This window comes from Dryobates pubescens, chromosome Z (assembly GCF_014839835.1).
Source record: "Dryobates pubescens isolate bDryPub1 chromosome Z, bDryPub1.pri, whole genome shotgun sequence".
Lineage (NCBI taxonomy): Eukaryota > Metazoa > Chordata > Aves > Piciformes > Picidae > Dryobates > Dryobates pubescens.
In genome coordinates, this window is record NC_071657.1 from 120,058,404 (window position 1) to 120,077,733 (window position 19,330).

General features: G+C 49.5%; 1 protein-coding gene across 2 annotated transcripts; it reads left to right on the plus strand.

The window, feature by feature from the left end:
• Positions 1–793: 793 nt before the first annotated feature.
• On the plus strand, positions 794–16,936 carry TMEM209 (transmembrane protein 209). Of its 2 annotated transcripts, XM_054178510.1 has the most exons (16): positions 794–919; positions 3,679–3,818; positions 3,934–3,992; positions 4,959–5,090; positions 6,312–6,547; positions 6,738–6,942; positions 8,630–8,805; positions 8,996–9,067; positions 11,189–11,285; positions 11,928–12,053; positions 12,495–12,592; positions 14,329–14,443; positions 14,526–14,623; positions 15,951–16,024; positions 16,151–16,225; positions 16,388–16,936. In XM_054178510.1, the coding sequence occupies exons 2-15, from the start codon at positions 3,682–3,684 to the stop codon at positions 16,203–16,205; spliced, it is 1,680 nt and encodes a 559-aa protein (XP_054034485.1). In that variant the 5' UTR covers positions 794–919; positions 3,679–3,681; the 3' UTR covers positions 16,206–16,225; positions 16,388–16,936. The 2 variants fall into 2 exon arrangements, with proteins under 2 accessions (XP_054034485.1, XP_054034484.1); XM_054178509.1 differs by having other exon boundaries at positions 16,151–16,936.
• The last annotated feature ends 2,394 nt before the right edge of the window (positions 16,937–19,330 follow it).

A 19,330-nucleotide genomic window follows, 5' to 3' on the forward strand; every position in this document is an offset into this window, starting at 1 on the left:
TATCAGCCCAGGCTGGGGGATGATTGGGAGCATCCCTGCAGGAAAGGACTTAGACATGCTGGTGGATGAGAAGCTGGACATAAGCTGATAATGTGCACCTGCAGCCCAGGTCAATCACATCCTGGGCTGCTCAAAACAAGTGTGACCAGCAGATGGAGAAAGGTGACTCTGCCGTTCTGCTCTGCTCTGGTGAGACTTCACCTGGTGTACTGTGTCCGGCTATGGGGTCCCCAACACAAGAAGGACATGGACCTGCTGGAGCTGGTCCAGAGGAGGCTGCAATTCCTCCCCTGCAAGACAGGATGAAAGAGTTGGGATTATTCAGCATGTAGAGAAGGCTCTGGGGAGGCCCTCTAAGTACATTTCAGTATCTGAAGGGGAGCTACTGAAAGGGTGGAGATGGACTGTTTAGAAGGCTTTGTAATGACAGGCACAATGGTTTGAAACTGGAGCAAGGCAGATTTAGTTTGGACATTAGGAGGAAGTTGGTCACAGTGACGGTGGTGGAACACTGGAACAGGTTGCCCAGAGATGTGGCGGAGGCCCCGTGAATGGAGATACTCCAGGTCAGACAGCTGATCCAATTGGAGGTGTCCCTGCTGCCTGCAGGGGGTCGGACATGACGACCTCGCAGAGTCCCTTCCCCCTCAAACCCTCCCGCGAGCCTCTGATTCCCGCCCAAGCCCGGCGCGCGCCGCCCCCCCGGCGCAACGCTCGCTCGCGCTGCCAGCGTCCTGCAGGAAGTGGCGGCGCGGGCGGTGACGTCGCGGCGCTCGCGCAGGCGCCGAGCGCGTGGCCCGTGAGGAGCGGCCGGTGCCGCCGCGCTGGGTGAGGGTAAAGCAGCTTCCCCGGCCCTTCCTGAGGGGAATTGGGTGTCCCTGCACCTCCACCGGCCCTCAGCCCTGCGGAACGTACTGTGGTGGGTCCCCCTGCGCCGCCTGGGCTCCTCGGGTCTGCATGGAAAGGCTGGGAGGGGAGGCTCCTGGGAGGCGTGAGGCCAGCCCTGTGTGACAGGGCTGTGGGCGGGTGGATCTGTGGGACTGCCTCTGGTGGGTTAGGACTGGGAAGATGTGGGGCCACCTCTGTGTGATGGGTCAGGGCAGGAAGGAGATGTGGGGCAAATCAGGACGGGGGAAGATCTGGGGCCAGCCGTGTGCAACGGGTCATGACGGGAGAGAGATACGGGGCCACTTCTGTGTGGTGGATCGGGACAGGGGGAGAAGTGGGGCCACAGCTATGTGATGGGTCGGGACCAGGGGGAGATGTGGGGCCACCACCACGTCGCATGGGTCAAGATGGGGGAAATGTTGGGCCTCTTTTGTGTGTCAGGGCAGTGTGAGCTGTAGGGTGCCTGTGTGTAACACGAGGTGTGGATGGGGGGAGTGGCGAGGCAGCTTCTCCGACAGTGTGGTCTGGGTTGGGGGAGCTGTAGAGGCACCCCTGAGGTGCCATGGAGGTGCTGGTTGAGGGGAGATGTGATGGCTACTTGCATGTGCCAGTGGGGTCTGTGTGGGAGGAGCTCTGAGGGTCCCTGTGTATGCTGCAGAAGAAGCTGTGGGGGTTCTTTCATTGTGACAGATCTGGGAGGAGGGTGCTGTGGGGTCATGGGCTAAATGGAGCTGGGGCTATATGGGGTTCCAGTCATGCAAGGGGGAAATGAGGGGTTTGGGGCAAGGGGAGATCATAGTATCAGTCAGGGTTGGAAGGGACCACAAGGATCATTTAGTTCCACCCCCCTTGCCATGGGCAGGGACACCCCACACTAGATGAGGCCAGAGCCTCATCCAGCCTGGTCTTAAACACCTCCAGGGACAGGGCCTCAACCACCTTCCTGGACAACCCATTCCAGGGCTTCACCACTCTCATGGTGAAGAACTTCCTCCTCACATCCAGCCTGAATCTCCCCACCTCCAGCTTTATTCCATTCTCCCTAGTCCTATCACTACCTGATATCCTGAGAAGTCCCTCCCCAGCCTTCTTGTAGCCCCCTTCAGATACTGGAAGGCCACAATTAGGTCACCTCGGAGCCTTCTCATCTCCAGACTGAACAGCCCCAACTCCTTCAGTCTGTCCTCACAGGAGAGGTGCTCCAGCCCTCTGATCATCCTCGTGGCCCTTCTCTGGACGTGCTCCAGCATGTCCATATCCCTCTTGTAATAGGGGCTCCAGAACTGGATGCAGTACTCCAGGTGGGGTCTCACCAGATGTAGAGAATCCGATCTCAAGGGCTGTAAGATGCCTTCTCTCATTTCACCGTGCCTTAGAAGAGAGCAGGGCATACAAGAAGACTGATTAGAATCTGGAAGTGAAAAGCAGGCATCCAACCCTCCTAAGTAACAAGAACAGGACCAAATCTTGCTTTGATTTGTGTCCTAACAATAAAACTGTTGCTGCAGGAGGACATGGTTAAGGGAGAGAGGTTGGGAATGTGAGGATGGGGTTGAAGAGGTCTGTTTAGGGCTGTTACATTTGTCAGTGTGGGAAGGGAAGACCTGGGGTGCAAAGTGGATGAAAACCCTTTCCAAAAATGACCAGGCAGCTTGTTCTTGTATAATTCTTCCAGGAATCCTGCTGGTAATGTTATTTGGGAGTTGCATTTTATTGTTTTCTCCTTTTTCTTTTTTTTAGGCAGTAGTGTAGTTGAACTATTTATTACCAAACCCCAAATTATTTCTGTCCCCATCTAGTAAGGAATTATGTGACAAGGTCTGAAGTGGGTAGCAGGAAGGAATGATAGCATATTTTACAGATAAGATAAGCATAAAAACTCACCAGGGTTATTTCTTTTACATAAGGTGTTACTGAATGTAGTAAACCCACAGGAGGTGGCCCTGTGTGAAAATGACTGAATCATCCAGAATCCCATCATGGTGGGGGCTGGAAGGGGCCTCTGGAAGTCATCTTGTCCAACCTCCATGCTAAAGCAGGGTTATCCACAGCAGGTTGACTAGGGCTGCAATGTTTAGGTGGGGTTGGAGTCTCTCCAGAGAAGGAGACTCTGCAAGGCTCATCCACCACTCTCAAAATCAAGATTTTCCTCATGGAACCTCTTGGGTTCCAGTTTGTGCCTGTTGCCCCTTCTTCTCTTGCTGGACACAACTGATTAGAGTCTGGCTCCATCTTCTCGCCCCTCACCCTTTAGCTCTTGCTGAGCATTGATCAGATCCCCTCTCAGGCTGCTCTTCTCCAGGCTCAGCAGTCCCAGGGCTCTCAGCCTTTCTTCCTCACAGAGATGCTCCAGGCCCCTCAGCATCTTTGGAGCCTCCATTGGACTCTTGCAAGTAGTTCCCTGCCTCTCTTGAACTGGTAAGCCCAGAACTGGGCCCAGGACTCCATCTGTGGCCTCGTTTGGCGAGGGCAGAGGAGCAGGAGAACCTCTCAACCTGCTGGCCACTCTTCTTTGTGCCCCTCAGGGCACCATTGGCCATCTTGGCCACAAGTTCATGCTGGTGTCTCATAGCAAACCTGTTGTCCCCCACAGAGTTGCTTCCCAGGAAGTCACCCCTCACCTGTACTGCTGCAGGGGGTTGTTCCTCACCATGTGCAGGACCCTACAGTTGCCCTTTCCTTCCTCAGGAGCTTCTCTCTCACCTGAGGGATGTTCTTCTTTCATCTTGTGCTGACTGAGAATTTTACTGTATAAATTGACAGATTTTTGTCTTTTCTCTGTGGTTCCAGATAATGACATCAGAACAGAGTCCAACAACTTCCCTCATCGACAGGACCATCAAGATGAGGAAGGAGACTGAAGCCCGGAAGGTGATCTTGGCCTGGGCACTCCTTAATGTCTCAATTGCAGGCATGATATACACTGAAATGTATGTTCCTTGCTACATCTGCTTCAAAAACCCAAAGCATCTACTTTGGACATCACTAAAATATTTCCTGGCACTGAACTGGTGATAAATTTTAACTCCTCGTTTCTCTTTTCAGGACTGGGAAGCTTCTGGGCTCCTATTACAACATCACTTACTGGCTGGTCTGGTATATTGGTGAGTTGATGCAGCTTTTCATAGCTTCACTGAATCATTTTCTCCCCTCCTGCTCTCCTGAATCATAGAATCATAGGGGTAGGGGTTGGGAGGGATTTCTGAAGATTGTTGAGTGAAACCCCTCTGCCAAAGCAGAGTCACCTAGGACAGGTCACACAGGAAGGCATCCAGAAAGGTCTTGAAAGTCACTGGAGGATACTCCACAACCTCTCTGGGCAGCCTGCTCCAGGGCTCGATCACTGTTACAGTAAAGAAGTTTTTCCTTATGCTGAGGTGGAACCTCCTGTGTTCCAGTTGGTGTCCATTGCTCCTTGTTCTATCACAGGACACCACTGAAAAGAGACTCCCCTTCATGCCTCCTGCCATTCAGATATTTATCTTGGTCTTCTCTTCTCGAGGCTAAATAGCCCCAGTTGAGAACCCACCTGGAGTACTGTGTCCAGTTCTGGTGCCTCCAACACAAGAAGGACAGTGAACTGTTGGAGCAGGTCCAGAGGAGGGCCACAAAGATAATGGGAGGGCTAGAGCATTTCCACTATGGGGACAGGCTGCACAAATTGGATCTTTTCAGCCTAGAGAAGAGAAAGCTCCAGGGAGACATTCTGGTGGCCTTTAAGGATTTAAGAGGATGAGAAGAAAGCTGGGAACAGACATGCTAGAATGGCTTGTTGTGACAGGGCAAGGGGTGATGGGTTGAAACTAAAAGAGAGAAGGAAGATGTTCTTCACTGTGAGGGTGGTGAGACCCTGTCCCAGGTTGCCCAGGGAGCTGGTAGAAGCCCCATCCCTGGGGCTTCCAGATCAGGTTGGAGGAGGCTCTTGAGCAACCTCCTGTAGTTGTTGACGTCCCTGCTGACTGCAGGGGGATTGGACTAGATGACCTTTAAAGGTCCCTTCCCAGTCAAACCATGCTCTGATTCTCTTCCCCATCTTTCAGCTGTGATAAAGCATTTTCTGTTTCTTCTAGAACTTGCCCTTGCAGTTGTGTTCAGTCTCAATGCCTTGTTTGATTTCTGGATGTACTTCAAATACACAGTGGCACCAACCAGCTTGGTCATGAGTCCTGGCCAGCAGACCCTGCTGGGGTTACGGAATGCAGGTGAGTGTAAGGAGTCTCTCTCTTGTTTTTAATTCTTTTTAGTGAAGTGAGTTCTGAATTACCTCATCTGACATGAGCAGGAATCTGAATTACCTGCAGCACATTAAAATTCACTGCATCGAGTGGTGGTTGGATGAGCGTTTGTGGGGACAACTGGAAGGGCACGGTGAGAAGGGGCAGGCCAGAGGCTGCTGAGAAATAGTGAGGGACTTAGATGCTCTGAGGTTGGACAAGGAACTTTTAACCTCCACCCCATGAATGTTCCAGGAGGAGGGCAGGGTGGCTGGAAACTGCCCGGTGGAAAAGGACTTGGGGGTGTTGATGAACAGCAGCTGAAGATGAGACAGTGTGCCCAGGTGGCCAAGAAGGCTACCAGCATCCTGGTTTGGATCAGCAATAATGTGGCCAGCAGGACCAGGGCAGAGATTGTTCTCCTGGTGAGGGTACACCTCAAATCCTGGGTTCAGTTTTAGGTCCCTCACTGCAGGAAGGACACTGAGGTGCTGGAGTGTGTCCAGAGAAGGGCAACAAACTGGCGAAGGGTCTGGATAACAGGGTGTAGTGAGGAGCATCTGAGGGACCTGGGGCTGTTCAGCCTGGAGAAGAGGATGAGGGGAGACCTTCTGGCTGTCTCCAACTCCCTGAAAGGAGGTTGCAGTGAGGTGGGGGTTGGTCTCTTCTCCTATCAGGTGATAGGAGGAGAGGTTTAGATTGGAGATTATAAAAACTATTTCCTGCAAGAATGGTCAGGCATTGGAACAGGCTGCCCAGGGAGGTGCTGGAGTCCCCACCCCTGGTGGTGGTCAACAAATGTGTAAACATGTGGAAGCTTCATTGCATTAATGGTTTCTCTCAGTCTTCTTCACTGCTCCCTTTTCTTGGTATTCAAGCAACCATCAGGAGAAATTTCTTTTCTGTGAGGATGGTGGAGCCCTGGAGCAGCCTGCCCAGAGAGGTTGTGGAGTATTCTTCTCTCATGAGATTCCAACCCCACCTGGACATTGTGATCCTGGGCACCCGGCTGTGGGGTTGGACTGGATGATATCCAGAGGTCCTTTCCAGTTCCCACCATGCTGACATTCTGTAGGGGCCAGATTTTTCCAGTGTCCCTTCCAGCATCTTGCCTGACATGAGCCTTGTGTGTATGTGTTGTGTGTTTAAAGCAGGGAGGACAGTTTATGGCTACTTCCTCAATGCTGATTCTGCTTTTCCTTCTTCCAGCCATACAGACAACTCCTCCACGTGAGCTGACAGCCAAGAAAGTCCCATCTTCAACTCCTTCTCCTCCAATCCAGGGTCAGAGTGTGCTGAGCTACAGCCCATCCCGCTCCCCCAGTGCCAGTCCAAAGTTTACTACTGGTTGTATCACAGGCTATAGCCCTCAACTACAAGCCCTGTCCAACAGCCCTTCTTATGGCAGCACTGTCACCTATTCACCAAACAGCAGCTACAATAAGGTAATGACCAGGACAGCTCCCAGAGTCGTTTGGTCCTTATGTTGTGCCAGATGCCATCAAAGGGGAGCAGCAGGCAGCGTGGTGTGGGTTTTGTAAATCAGATGTAAGTTTGTTGTATCATCATTTCTCCTTTCTCCCTACAAAGCAGGGCAGAAATGACCCTATTTCTATTTATTTTTGTACATCCAAGGTTCCCAGCTTCAGCCCCTCTCCTGGTGGATCCCCATACCCCACCAGTATCGGACCAGTGGAGAGCAGTGGGATAAGGTCTCGCTACCGCTCCTCACCTGTTCTGTACACCTCTCCTACTGGGAAAGAGGATTACATGACAGACCTGAAGTTACTGGACACCTTCCTTCGGAACGAAGAGGAGAAGCAGCAGAGAGTACAGCTAGGTAAAGAAACACATCAGCTTGATGGGAAATGCCTGCCAATGGTTTTGTTCCTGATTGGCTTTTTGGATGATAGTTGAGAAGGATTCCAGTCTAGTACTGGTAAAGATCTACCTTGATTGTGGTGATCGCCTGTGACCTTGGTAAGGGTGGGTGGAAATTGCCCAGATGAAAAGGACCTGGGGGTGTTGGTCTACAGCAGCTAAAGATGAGCCAGTGTGTGCCTGGCTTCCTGGCTTGGATCGGCATAGTGTGGCCAGCAGGAGCAGGGCAGGGATCGTGTCCCTCAACTGGGCACTGGTGAGGCCACACCTTGAAACCTGGGTTCACTTTTGGGACCCTCACTCCAAGAAGGACATTGAGGGGCTGGAGCAGGTCCAAAGAAGGGCAACAAAGCTGGTGAAGGGTGTGAAGAACAAAGAGAAAGATTTGGAGAACTTGTGAGGAGCAGCTAAGGCAAATGGGGTTGTTCAGCCTTGAGGCAAGGAGAGTTACTAATTTTTCTTCTTACAGTTAGAAACCTTCCCAGTAGTTGAGAGAGATTAGCCTCTAGACTTCTGGACATAAATAATGGTGAGGTCTTGAGCTGGCTAGAGTGAAGAAGACACAGCTGCAGAGCAATGGCTAAAGCTTTGAGGGGGGCTAAAGCTATGACAAAGATTCACACACTGAGAAGTCATCCAGAACATCAACTGAGAAGTAAAAGGACTTTATCTGTGTACATGATTCCATGCATATATAAACAATTTCCCAGAAATGTACTGAATATGTATTGTGTGTGTAAAGTATGTGGAGACCATCTTTGGTTATGCAATCTGGGAGGGCTATCCCTTCGCACCCAGCACCATTAATAAAGGCAATCCCTGCTTGAATGCCTATTGATTGTTAGGCTTTGATTGATCTCCCCATGCCAGCCTGGAGAAAAGAAGGGTGAGGGGAGACCTTCTGTCTCTCTACAACAGCCTGAAAGGAGGTTGTAATCAGATGGGGGGTTGATCTCTTTTCCCAAGGAACAAGTGACAGGACAAGAGGAAATGGTCTCAGGTTGCACCAGGGGAGGTTTAGGGGGCATTAGGAACAATTTCTTCCCCAATAGTGTTGCCAAGGCCTGACTCAGGCTGCCCAGGGCAGTGGTGGACTCGCATCCCTCTACATGTAGTGCTGATGGATGTGGTTTAGTGGTGACCTGGCCGTGCTGGGTTAATGATTGCACTTGATGATCTTAAAGGTCTTTTCCAACCTCATTGATTCTATGATAAAGGTAGCAAATGTCTTTCATGGAGCCCTAGGCCGTGGGGTAGGACACCATCATTCCTACACGTCTCCAGGGCTTAAGAGCTTCAGAAAATTTTCCCCTGGAGTTTTCCTTTGGATGGGATACCATGAAATGTGTGCAGATAGATTGTCTGTAGAGGGTTTATTGGCTGTAGTGGACCATGATAAAGAGGCTTTATCACCTTGTGGAGAAGACACTTCAGATAAAGAGGGTCAATTACCCACAGGCAGTTTTTGTCCTGGGTGTGGACAATCAAGATAAGGGATGAGATATCAGTGTTTGTGAGGACTGACTGGACATACTCTTGGCAGTTGTTGTCCATGTCCCTTGTCAGAGCCTCAATACACTGACCTCTTGCCTCTGCTGCTGCTTGTAGAATCCTTGGCAATAATTATCCTTGTTTAATCATTTCAGGAAGTTCAGATTCCAGCTCTCCTTCCACCAGCCCGACTTTTTGGAACTACAGCCGTTCCATGGCAGACCACGCACAGATGTTGAGAAAGTTCCAGTATCAACTGGCTTGCAGGTCCCAGGCTCCCTCAGCTCACAAGGATGAAGCTGATCTGAGCTCAAAACAGGCTGCAGAAGAGGTATATCCAGGAGGAAGGTGGTCCAGATGGAGGAACAGGCCTCTAAAATGTTCAGCTTCATACAGGAGTTTGTATTTGAGCTGAGAAAAATGTGATTTGAATTATGTGCTGTAGCAGAAGTTGTCCCAGACCCTAAAAACTCATGATATTCTCTGAAGTTCTTATATATGTTTAATAAACCTTTCTCTAGGTGTGGGCACGGGTGACAATGAACCGACAGCTCCTTGACCACATGGATTCTTGGACTGCCAAGTTCAGAAATGTAAGTCATAGAATCGTGGAATTGTTTCAGTTGGGAAAGACCTCTGAGATGATCAAGTCCAACCATCAACTTAAGCCCACCATGGCTATTAAACCATGTCTCACATGTTCACATGTTTCTTGAACACCTCCAGGTGTGGTGACTCCACTACCTCCCTGACCACTCTTGCAGGAAAGAAGTTTTTCCTAATATCCAATCTAAACCTCCCCTGGCACAGCTTGAGCCATTTCCCCTCGTTCTATCACCTGATGCTAGGGAGAAGAGACCAACCTCCACCTCATTGCAATGTCCTTTCAGAGAGCTGTAGAAAGCAATGAGGTCTCCCCTCAAAGTCCTATCTCAGAGGGCTGTCTGGATTTTGAGAACAAGCACAGCAGGTTGGATCTCAACGTTTCCTATGTGCATGAGGACATGAAAACACAGCATGTGAGAGTGGGGTGCTGAGATGTCTTTTGCACCTGACCTCAGTGTTTTCTATTCTGTAAACTTGAGAATTGTGAAGGTCATCCACCTTGGAATGACAAAAAACATCTCAGGGCACTTTCAATCACTTTGCAGATGACACCAAGTTGGGTGGGAGCATTGATCTGCTAGAGGGTAGGGAGGCTCTGCAGAAGGATCTGCCCAGGCTGCACCAATAGGCTGAGGCCAATGGGATGAGCTTCAACAAGGCCAAGTCCTGTGTCCTGCACTTGGGTCACAACAACCCCATGAATGCTCCAGGCTTGGAGGGTAGAGTGGCTGGAAACTGCCTGGTGGAAAAGGACCTGGGGGTGCTGGGCAGCAGTGGCTGAAGATAAGCCAGCATGTGCCCAAGAGGCCACCATCATCTTGGCTTGGATCAGCAAGAGTGTGGGCAGCAGGAGCAGGGCGGGGATCATGCCTCGACTGGGCACTGGTGAGGCCACACCTTGAATCCTGGGTTCAGTTTTGGGTCCCTCACTCCAAGAAGGACCTTGAGGTGCTGCAGTGCGTCCACAGAAGGGCAACAAAGTTGGTGAAGGGTCTAGAGCAAAAGCCTTGTGGGGATTGGCTGAGAGAACTGGTGGTCCTGAGGCTGGAGAAAAGGAGTCTAAGGGGAGTTCTTCTCCCATGTAACAGGACAAGAGGAAATGGCCTCAAGTTGCACCAGGGAAAGTTTTGGGTTGGACATGAGGAACAATTTCTTCCTCCAAAGGGTTTTCAAGCCATGGCCCAGGTTGCCCAGGGCATTGGTGGAGTCTCCACCTCTGGAGGAGTTTCAAAGTCATGTAGATGTGGTGCTGAGGTTTAGTGATGACCTGGCAGTGCTGGGTTCAGGGTTGGACTTGATGATCTTAAAGGTCTTTTCCAACCAAAACAATTCTGTGACCTCAAATGTGACATGATTTGGTTTTCCTCACACTAACTCAGAGCATTCAACTGATGTCTCTGCAGCATTTCTAACTCATTCTCTTGGGCTCCAGGCATGGACAATTCCAATCCAAAGGATGACTTTTTTCTTCTCACAGTCTTGAGGAGCTAATAAAGACCAAAAAGCAAAACCTTGATCTTATCAGTAGGAACTGCCCCCACAGAGGGGACTTAATTGTCCATAGTTAGTTCAGATAGCTCTGAATTCTCCTTTCCTCATGCCATCTATCAAGTGTGTTGTTCTCCTTGTGTTTTTGGGTTATAGTAAGTAATGAGATTACTGAAAACCAAAGATTATCACAAGATCCACCCCAAATTCCTGAGCTTCTCTTCCTCAATCCAGAACCATTTTGCTTCAGTCCCCAAATCCCATGTCAAATCCCACTCCTTATCAGATAGCTCCTTGATTTCTTGAAACGATTGTGGGAGGGATGAATTCTCTTTATGGTTTGATGGTTCTGGATGATTCTGCTTCACAATGCCACCATCCTCACCCTGATCTTCACCTGAGGTCTTGTCCTGACTCCTCCACAGCAAATTTTGTGGCCTTTTAGAAGGTAGTAAAGGGTCATTTAATGCCTTTCCTCCTTGGTTGACCTCATTGTTTCTGTTGTCAGGCTTCTTTGTGATCGATGGGGTGATGATTAGTGGGATGTAAATTAAGGGTTGCAGGGGTGTTGAGACATTTTTGTTGCTTCTGAGCTGAATTTTCATCTTTTTTTTTCCTAGTGGATTAATGAGACTATTCTGGTGCCTCTTGTCCAAGAGATCGAGTCTGTGAGCACCCAGCTAAGAAGAATGGGCTGTCCAGAGCTGCAGATTGGAGGTGGGAGAAGGGAGAGGCTTTGGGGTGCCTGGTGGGGTAGGTGGAGAGCCAGCAGCTCCATAGCTGAGTACTGGATGGGTTTTGGGTCAGTTGGGACTGTTGTCACTACTCCAGTGGGGTCTTTGGTACTGGTCCTGCTGGAAAGGTTCTGCATAAGACATCTGGAAATAGTGATGAAGTCACACTGATACCTGGCTTCTATAAAACTCACAAACATTTTTTTTCCTTTTTCCCTTCCCCCTCCCCTTATTTCCTTTTTCTTCTTTCCTTTTTCCTTCTTTCCTTTGTTTCTTCTTCCCTTTGTTTCTTTCATTTTCCCCTTCTTTCCATTTCCCCCTTCTTTCCTGCCTTTTTTATTTTTCCTTTTACTTTTCCCCTTTCCAATGCTGGCCTCATCCCCACTTCATTACTCTCCCTTTACTCTTCAAAGTGGATGTTGACTCCTTGTAGCTTTCACATTTGCTGATATAGAGAAGAAATCAACTGCTCCATGGGAATAGAGCCTAGTGTTTGGGGTGGTAGCACATGGTCAGTATTTCTAGGACTCCAAATGGTGCCTCACACAAGGAGAACTCTTTGTCCTGAGGCTCTGTGGAGCTCAGTGGTGGCCACAGCTGACCTGGGCTGGCTCTTGTGTTGCAGAAGCCAGCATCAGCAGCCTGAAGCAGGCAGCGCTTGTTAAAGCCCCACTCATCCCAACCCTGAACGCTCTTGTGCAGTATTTGGATCTGACACCAAACCAGGAGTACTTGGTTGAGAGGATCAAAGGTAGGTGCTATCACCCTTGTGACCTTCAGACATTTCCTTCATCACACTCAGGGGTCAATGGTGTCAGACATTGCCTTGGTGGACCTGTTTGCAGAGTCACAGCAGGGGCAAGAGCAGCTTTTACACAGGAGAGATGTTTCTTCATAATGTTATGTAGGGATGGGATGATGTGGGTGTTGGATGTAAATTTGGGAATGGTTTTTAAAGCCTCATTTCCCATTTTCCTCCTGCGTGCTCAAGGTGGAAAGTATTGGGTTTAACCCCTTCATTACCTACAAATAAAAATCAACCTGTAAATTCACCTCCCCTTGTTACTATCTTTACAAGAGTCTCATTAGATGAGCTTTTTGATTTTGTACACCGTAAACATGCATGAAGCCCCAGCAATTAGCATAAAATACCACTTTCAACCCCCAGTAACTGAAGAAATCCTTGTTTCAGAGCTTTCTCAGGGAGGATGCATGAGCTCATTCCGCTGGAACAGAGGAGGGGATTTCAAAGGCCGCAAATGGGACACTGACTTGCCCACTGACTCCTCAGTAAGTGTTCAAAGCAAAGATCTCCTCATGGAACCTCCTGAGATAGTTTGTGATTGTTGCCCCTTGTCCTGTCAGTGGGCACGACTGACAAGAATCTGACTCTGTCCTCTTGCTGAGCTTTGAGAAGATCCTCTCTCAGGCTGCTCTTCTCCAGGCTCAAAAGCCTCAGGTTTCTCAACCTTTCCTCCTCGCAGAGATGCTCCAGGCCCCTCAGCATCTTTGGAGCCTCCACTGGACTCTCCGGTAGTTCCTTGTCTCTCTTAAACTAGAGAGCCCAGAACTGGACAAAATACTCCCTCAGCAGGGAAGAGCAGAGGGGGAGGAGAACTGCTCTCAACCTGCTGGCCATACTTCTTATGCATCCCAGGACACCCTTGGCCTTCTTGGCCACAAGTGCGCATTGCTGGCTCATGGTGACCTTGTTGTCCACTGGCACTTCCAGGTCCCTCTCTACAGAGCTGCTTCCCAGCACCTCACCCCTTACCTGTACTGCTGGAGGGGATTGTTACTTTCCAGATGCAGGACTCTACACTTGCCCTGGTTGAACTTCATCAGGTTCCTCCAACTCTGATGGAGGAATGAATGGCAGCACAGCCTGATGGGATGTCAGCCATTCTTCCCAGGGAATCTGACAGGTCAGGAGAAACAGGTCAGCAGGAGCAGCACCTCAGTTTAGACAGGGACTTGAAAATTCAGCTGAGGTAATGAAACTAATTAAAAGGAAGACCACAGAATAAAGAGTGTGGTGTGAGTGTTCCTTTGAAATCTGTATTAAAAATGGGGTTGAGGTAGTTTATATTTTGGGTTTTTTTGCACTGTAAATAGATTTTCTGTTACTTGGGAGAATAAAAATGAGGAGATCAACGTGTCAGAACTTCACAAGATAGGATGGGATTCTGGAAGCTGAAGCTGTACAAAATCAGTCTTGAAATAGGATTTGATTTTCTCCTTGTCAAGATGATTAAATATTTGTTAGTGTCTGGTCAGGAAGCAGCTCTTGGTTTCTAAGCAGGTGGCAGCATGAGCAGCTCAGAAAGGTTTGAAGATCATGAAGCAGAGCAGCCCACCCTGGAATTCAGTCTTCTGTTAAAACCAGCTAGGAGAGGTGGTGTTTGGGACAGGATAGAACTGGGAATTTCTGGGAAAGAAGAATTCTAGGCAAGAAGTTTCAATAGGAGAGATGAAACTAACCAGTTGTCATGAAGTTTTGACTTGAACTTACTCAAGGCACTGACTACAAATAAGAAATAAAGACAGAACTCCACGTTTTTGTTAATCACAGCTAATACAGAGCTGAGATTTCCAAGGTGCATCTCCCACATTTCATGAACCTTTGCATGTTCAGCCCGGAGAAACTGTTCCCTCTACAGAAACGGACCCTGTTATCTCTAATAAGCACAAAGCCCACAGATAATTTAGTGACTTTGCCCACATAAAACGTTGAGAACTCTCCAGGAAGGGTTAAAACACATAAAGCATGTTTGCTGCTTGCTTGTTTTGAGCCTTTATTTCACAACTTGGGCATTTTTGGTTTGCTTTTCACGAGGAAAAAGGAGAAATGTCCTGTCTGGGTGCAGTGTCTCTGAAGCTCTCATCTGATTTCTTGGCCAAACCCTCACAACTATTGCAGACCCATCAATGAAATTATCAAAACCTGTCAGCAGCTGCTGAGATGAGAGCCAGAGAGTGGCTGTGTGTTTGAGGACACTCAGTGGAGGTTTGGTATCTCTGTCCAGATCATCATGCATGTGTTCTGCACCTACCTCGACTCCCGGCTGCCGCCTCACCCCAAGTACCCCGACGGCAAAACCTTCACTTCACAGCACTTCCTGCAGACACCTGATAAACCAGGTACTGGTGATGACCTCCTCATCCCCTCTCAGATCACCTCAGCTCCTTCCAACTCCTCACTGTTTGAACTTTTTATTCACAGACACTTCAAATGAAAATGTGTTTTGCATCTACCAGAGCAGCATCAACCCACCCCACTATGAGCTGATCTACCAGCGCCACGTCTACAACCTGCCCAAGGTATGATGGTCTCAGTGGGCTTCTCCTCCTGGAAGGAAAATCATGGGCAGATCTGGTTTTGGGGTTGGGTTTTTTGGAGTCTCAGCTACCTTTATTGACTATTTGCACTTACAGATTGGACTTGATGATCTTCAGAGATCCCTTCCAACCCCCTGTGGTTCTGCGATTTGGCTGCTCTAGCTTGGTCTTTGACCACAACAAAGAACGTAGTCTGCTGCTAAGTAATAGCAAAATTACAGAGTTTCAGCATGGTGGGGGTGGGAAGGGACCTCTGCAGATCATCCAGTCCAACCTTCATGCTGAAGCAGGGACACCCACGGCAGGTTGCTGGGGATCACAATGGCCAGGTGACATTGGAAGCTCTTCAGAGAAGGAGACTCCACAACTTCTCTGGGCAGCCTGCTCCAGGGCTCCACCACCCTCACAGCAAAGAGCTTTCTCTTCATGTTCAGATGGAACCTCCTGGGTTCCAGTTTCTGCACATTGCCCCTTGTCCTATCACTAGACACCACTGACAAAGGGCTGACTCTGTCCTCTTGTCCCCCACCTTTTAGCTCTTGTTGAGCATTGAGCAGATCCCCTCTCTGGCTGCTCTTCTCCACTCTCAACAGCCCCAGAGCTCTCAGCCTTTCCTCCTCACAAAGATGCTCCAGGGCCCTCAACATCTTTGAAGCCTCCACTGGAGGCTCCAGTAGTTCGCTGTCTCTCTTGAACTGGGGAGCCCAGAACTGGACCCAGAACTCCAGCTGTGGTCTCCCTAGGGGAGAGTAGAGGGGGAGAACCTCTCAACCTGCTGGTCATACCCTTCTCCATGCCCCCCAGGACATTCTTGGCGCCCTGAGGGCACATTGCTGGCTCATGGTGAACCTGTTGTCCACCAGCACTTCCAGGTCCTTCTCCACAGAGATGTTTCTGAGTAGGTCACCCCTCAGCTGTACTGGTGCAGGGGGCTGTTCCTCCCCAGACACAGGACCCTACACTTGCCCTGGTTGAACTTCATCAGGTTCCTTTTCCCCCAACTCTCCAGCCTGGCCAGGTCTGCCTGGATGGCAGCAGACCACTTACACCTCATCTTGGTCTACAGGTCATGTGAAATGCTTATTGTATATTGATCTCTGCTTCCCAAAAAGCTCCAGAATTTGAAATATTTGGAGATGATAATCCACCCAAACCCCACATTTGATCTTTCTCTGATGTTTACCTAGCTGACAGAAGGAAAGCATTCAGGCCAACAGCCCCCCTCAGGAAGGCATTTCATGATGTCATTCTCTGTGGGCACGTATCTCCTCAGTGATGTCATTTCTGCATTCTTTTTCTCTGAATTCAGGGCAGAAACAACATGTTCCACACCCTGCTTATGTTCCTGTACATCATCAAGACCAAAGAATCTGGGATGCTGGGGTGAGCACCAAGGGAGGCCTTGCCTGGAGACACTTCACATCTCAAAGGGTGGAGCTGGGAGGGTTTTGGTTTAGTGTTTTCAACCAAGGCTTTGTGATTTATTTTGACAACTTCTGGTTCTTGCAGACGTGTCAACCTTGGGCTATCAGGAGTCAATGTTCTGTGGATCTTCGGAGAGTAACGCCACCACTGGGATTCCAGGTCAGAAGAACCAAGCAGCATTGTTGAGTTCCTGACTTAAACATGAACTTAGCCTGAAATGAGATCTTTTCATCTCATCTTTGTGGGCTGAGAGGGGCATTTGTCATCCCCCCATGGGTTTTGTGATGATGTTATTTAAAACACTTAATTTACTGCACACAGGTTTTCTCCTTCCACCTCCTCACCTGAAGGAATCCTGATTGGGGGGCCAAAAAAAGCCCTTTTAGCTGTTTTTCTTCCATAACTGTTCTCAGGACTAAACCCCAACTGCTTCGGGTTCTAAAACAACCTCCTGAGGTTGTGCACAGCCACCAGCAAGTCATCACATGGAAGAAAACACCAAGCTGACCAACTTCAGGACCCACAAAGTTCCAACTAGGCACCAGAAAAGCCAAACCAAAACAAATTGGATCCATATTAGTTCATTTTTATATATATCTCTGAGAAGAAGAGCATTATTTTTTTATCTGTGGTTATTGTAATAGTTGTGCTGGGGGTCAGTGCTGCAGGTGTGAAGGAAAAGGAAAACCACTTTGGAGTTTTAATTCTAGTTTTATTCTTTGTCATTTTTTAAAAACACATTCTTGGGCTGCCACCACCCTTCGGTGGTCTGAGGAGCACCAAAACGCCACCTGCCTCCAGCACAATCACAACTTGACCTCCATCTCTGTTTTTCAAGTGATTTCTATTTGTTTTTTAACTCCCATCAAACCTGTTTGGGTTTTTTTGGCCATTAATTCCTTCTTTTGGGGGAGCCAGGGACTGACAAAATGGCTTCAGCATGACTGGAGCTTCTGAAATCCCTCCTTTTGGCAAAAAAAAACTCCCCACATTTGGATTTGGATCAAGTTGCCAAAAAACTTTTTCTATAAGGGCAAGGGGAGGGGGAAGAATGTGTTTGAAATTCTGAGAAAGGAGCATTTTAGAGCTGTCATTTTTTTTTTTAGTAGGGTTTGTATGGTGGAACAGACATTTTCACTTTTTGTCTCTTTTTTTGGTGTGAAACAACTGTTTCTGGGGACTCTGGCTCCTTCAAGGAGCTGAAGGGTTTTCCCAGGGTTCTGATAACAAAATGGCTCATTGGGTTCCTGGATTAAATGAGCTGGTTCCACCAAATGTGGTTTGGACTTTTCTCCTCCTGGTTCAGCATAAAACTGGGGAATGGTTTGTGTTGGAAGAGACCTTTAAGATGATCAAGTCCAACCATTAACTCAGCACTGCCAGGTCACCACTAAACCGTGTCCCTCAGCACCACATCCACACAGCTTTGAAAGCCCCCTGGGGATGGGGGCTCCACCACTGCCCTGGGCAGCCTGGTCCAATCTTTGACAACCCTTTCCAAGAATAAATTGTTCCTCATGTCCAACCTAAACCTCCCATAGTGCAGGTGAAGCCATTTCCTCTTGTCCTATCACTTGTTCTTTGGGAGAAGAGACCAACCCCCATCCGGCTCCAGCCTTCCTTCAAGGAGTTACAGAGACCCAGGTCTCTACAGCCTCCTTTTCTCCAGGGTGCACAATCCCAGATGCCTCAGCTGCTTCTCACAAGAGCTGTTCTCCAGACCCTTCACCAGCTTTGCTGCCCTTTTCTGGACCCATTCCAGGCCCTCAATGTCCTTCTTGGAGTGAGGGGCTCAAAACTGACCCCAGGATTTGAGGTGTGGCCTCAGCAGCGCCCAGCCTAGGGGCACAATCCCTGGCCCGGTCCTGCTGGCTGCATTCTTGCTGATCCAAGCCAGGATGCTGGTGGCCTTCTCGGCCAACTAGGCCCACAGTGGTTCATCTTCAGCTGGTTGTTGCCCAACATCCCCAGGTCCTTTTATGCCCATTTAGTACTGCTCAATCCATCCATGTACCAAGAAAGAATCAAGAGCCAGGTTTCACTAGGCTTCACCCCAGTTTTCACACCCTGAGGTCAGCACAGGGCTGACCCATTGCCTTTGCCTCATCATCCTTTCATGTGCTAAAGCCTCTTAAGGTGCAAAAAATCTTTTTGTTTTACCCCAAAATAAGTAAATGAGTGTTTCTCAAGAAACTTTGTCCCACAGGGCACCTTCAGGGGCAGCAGGATCCTGCACAAACTCTTCTCACAGTATCACAGTATCACAGTAACTAAGGTTGGAAGAGACCCCAAGGATCATCAAGTCCAACCTGTTCCAACAGACCTCACAACTAGATCATAGCACCAAGCGCCACGTCCAATCTCCCCTTGAACACCTCCAGGGACGGCGACTCCACCACCTCCCTGGGCAGCCCATTCCAATGACGAATGACTCGCTCAGTGAAGAACTTCTTCCTCACCTCGAGTCTAAACCTCCCCTGACACAACTTGAGACTGTGTCCCCTTCTCCATGTGGCCCAGGTCCCTCTGCAGCCCAATAAACTGTGCACTTCAATAACACCAGTGTCCCCAGTCCCCATGGACTCCAGCCCCTGTGAGCCCCAATACACAATGTTCCCCTGTCCTTGTGCCCCCCAATATCCCCTCACACCCCTGTCCCTGTGCACTCCAACAGCCCCCACACGCCAGTCCTGTGTCCCTGTGCACCCAAATATCTCCCACACCCATGTTCTCCTGTCCCTGTGTACCCCAGTACCTCCACACTCTTGTCCCCCTGTCCTTGAGCACCCCAATACCCACCACACCATGGTCCCCATGTTCCCCTGTCCCTGTTGCACCCCAGTATTCCTCACCCTGTCTCACCATCCTTGTGCACCCCAATACCCTACACCCCTGCCCCCTATCCTTGTGCACCCCAGTACCCACCACACCCTGGTCCCCATGAACCTCTGTCCCTGTGAACCTCAGTACCTCCCAGTCCCCATGTCCCCGTCCCTGTGCACCCCAATACCATCCACCCCTGTCCCCATATCCTTGTGCATGCCAATACCCCCACACCCCAGTCCCCATGTGCCTCTGTTCCTGTCCACCAATACCCCCCATTCTCCATGTCCCCGTGCACCCCAATACCCCTCACCTGTCCCCATCCTTGTGCAACCCAATACCCCTCACTCCACCTGTCCCCCTGTCCTTGTGCACCCCAATACCTCCCACCCTCGTCCTCCCACTCTTGTGCAACCCAAGAGGCCCCAGTCCTCGTGTCCT

What these genes read in the sequence shown, in the direction of transcription:
- TMEM209 (XM_054178509.1), top strand. Translation starts at nt 3,682, where the DNA reads ATGACATCAGAACAGAGTCCAACAACTTCCCTCATCGACAGGACCATC. An exon ending in GCTGGGGTTACGGAATGCAG is followed by an intron (nt 5,091 to 6,311) that starts GTGAGTGTAAGG and finishes TCCTTCTTCCAG; the next exon opens with CCATACAGACAACTCCTCCA. An exon ending in TCCAGAGCTGCAGATTGGAG is followed by an intron (nt 11,286 to 11,927) that starts GTGGGAGAAGGG and finishes CTTGTGTTGCAG; the next exon opens with AAGCCAGCATCAGCAGCCTG.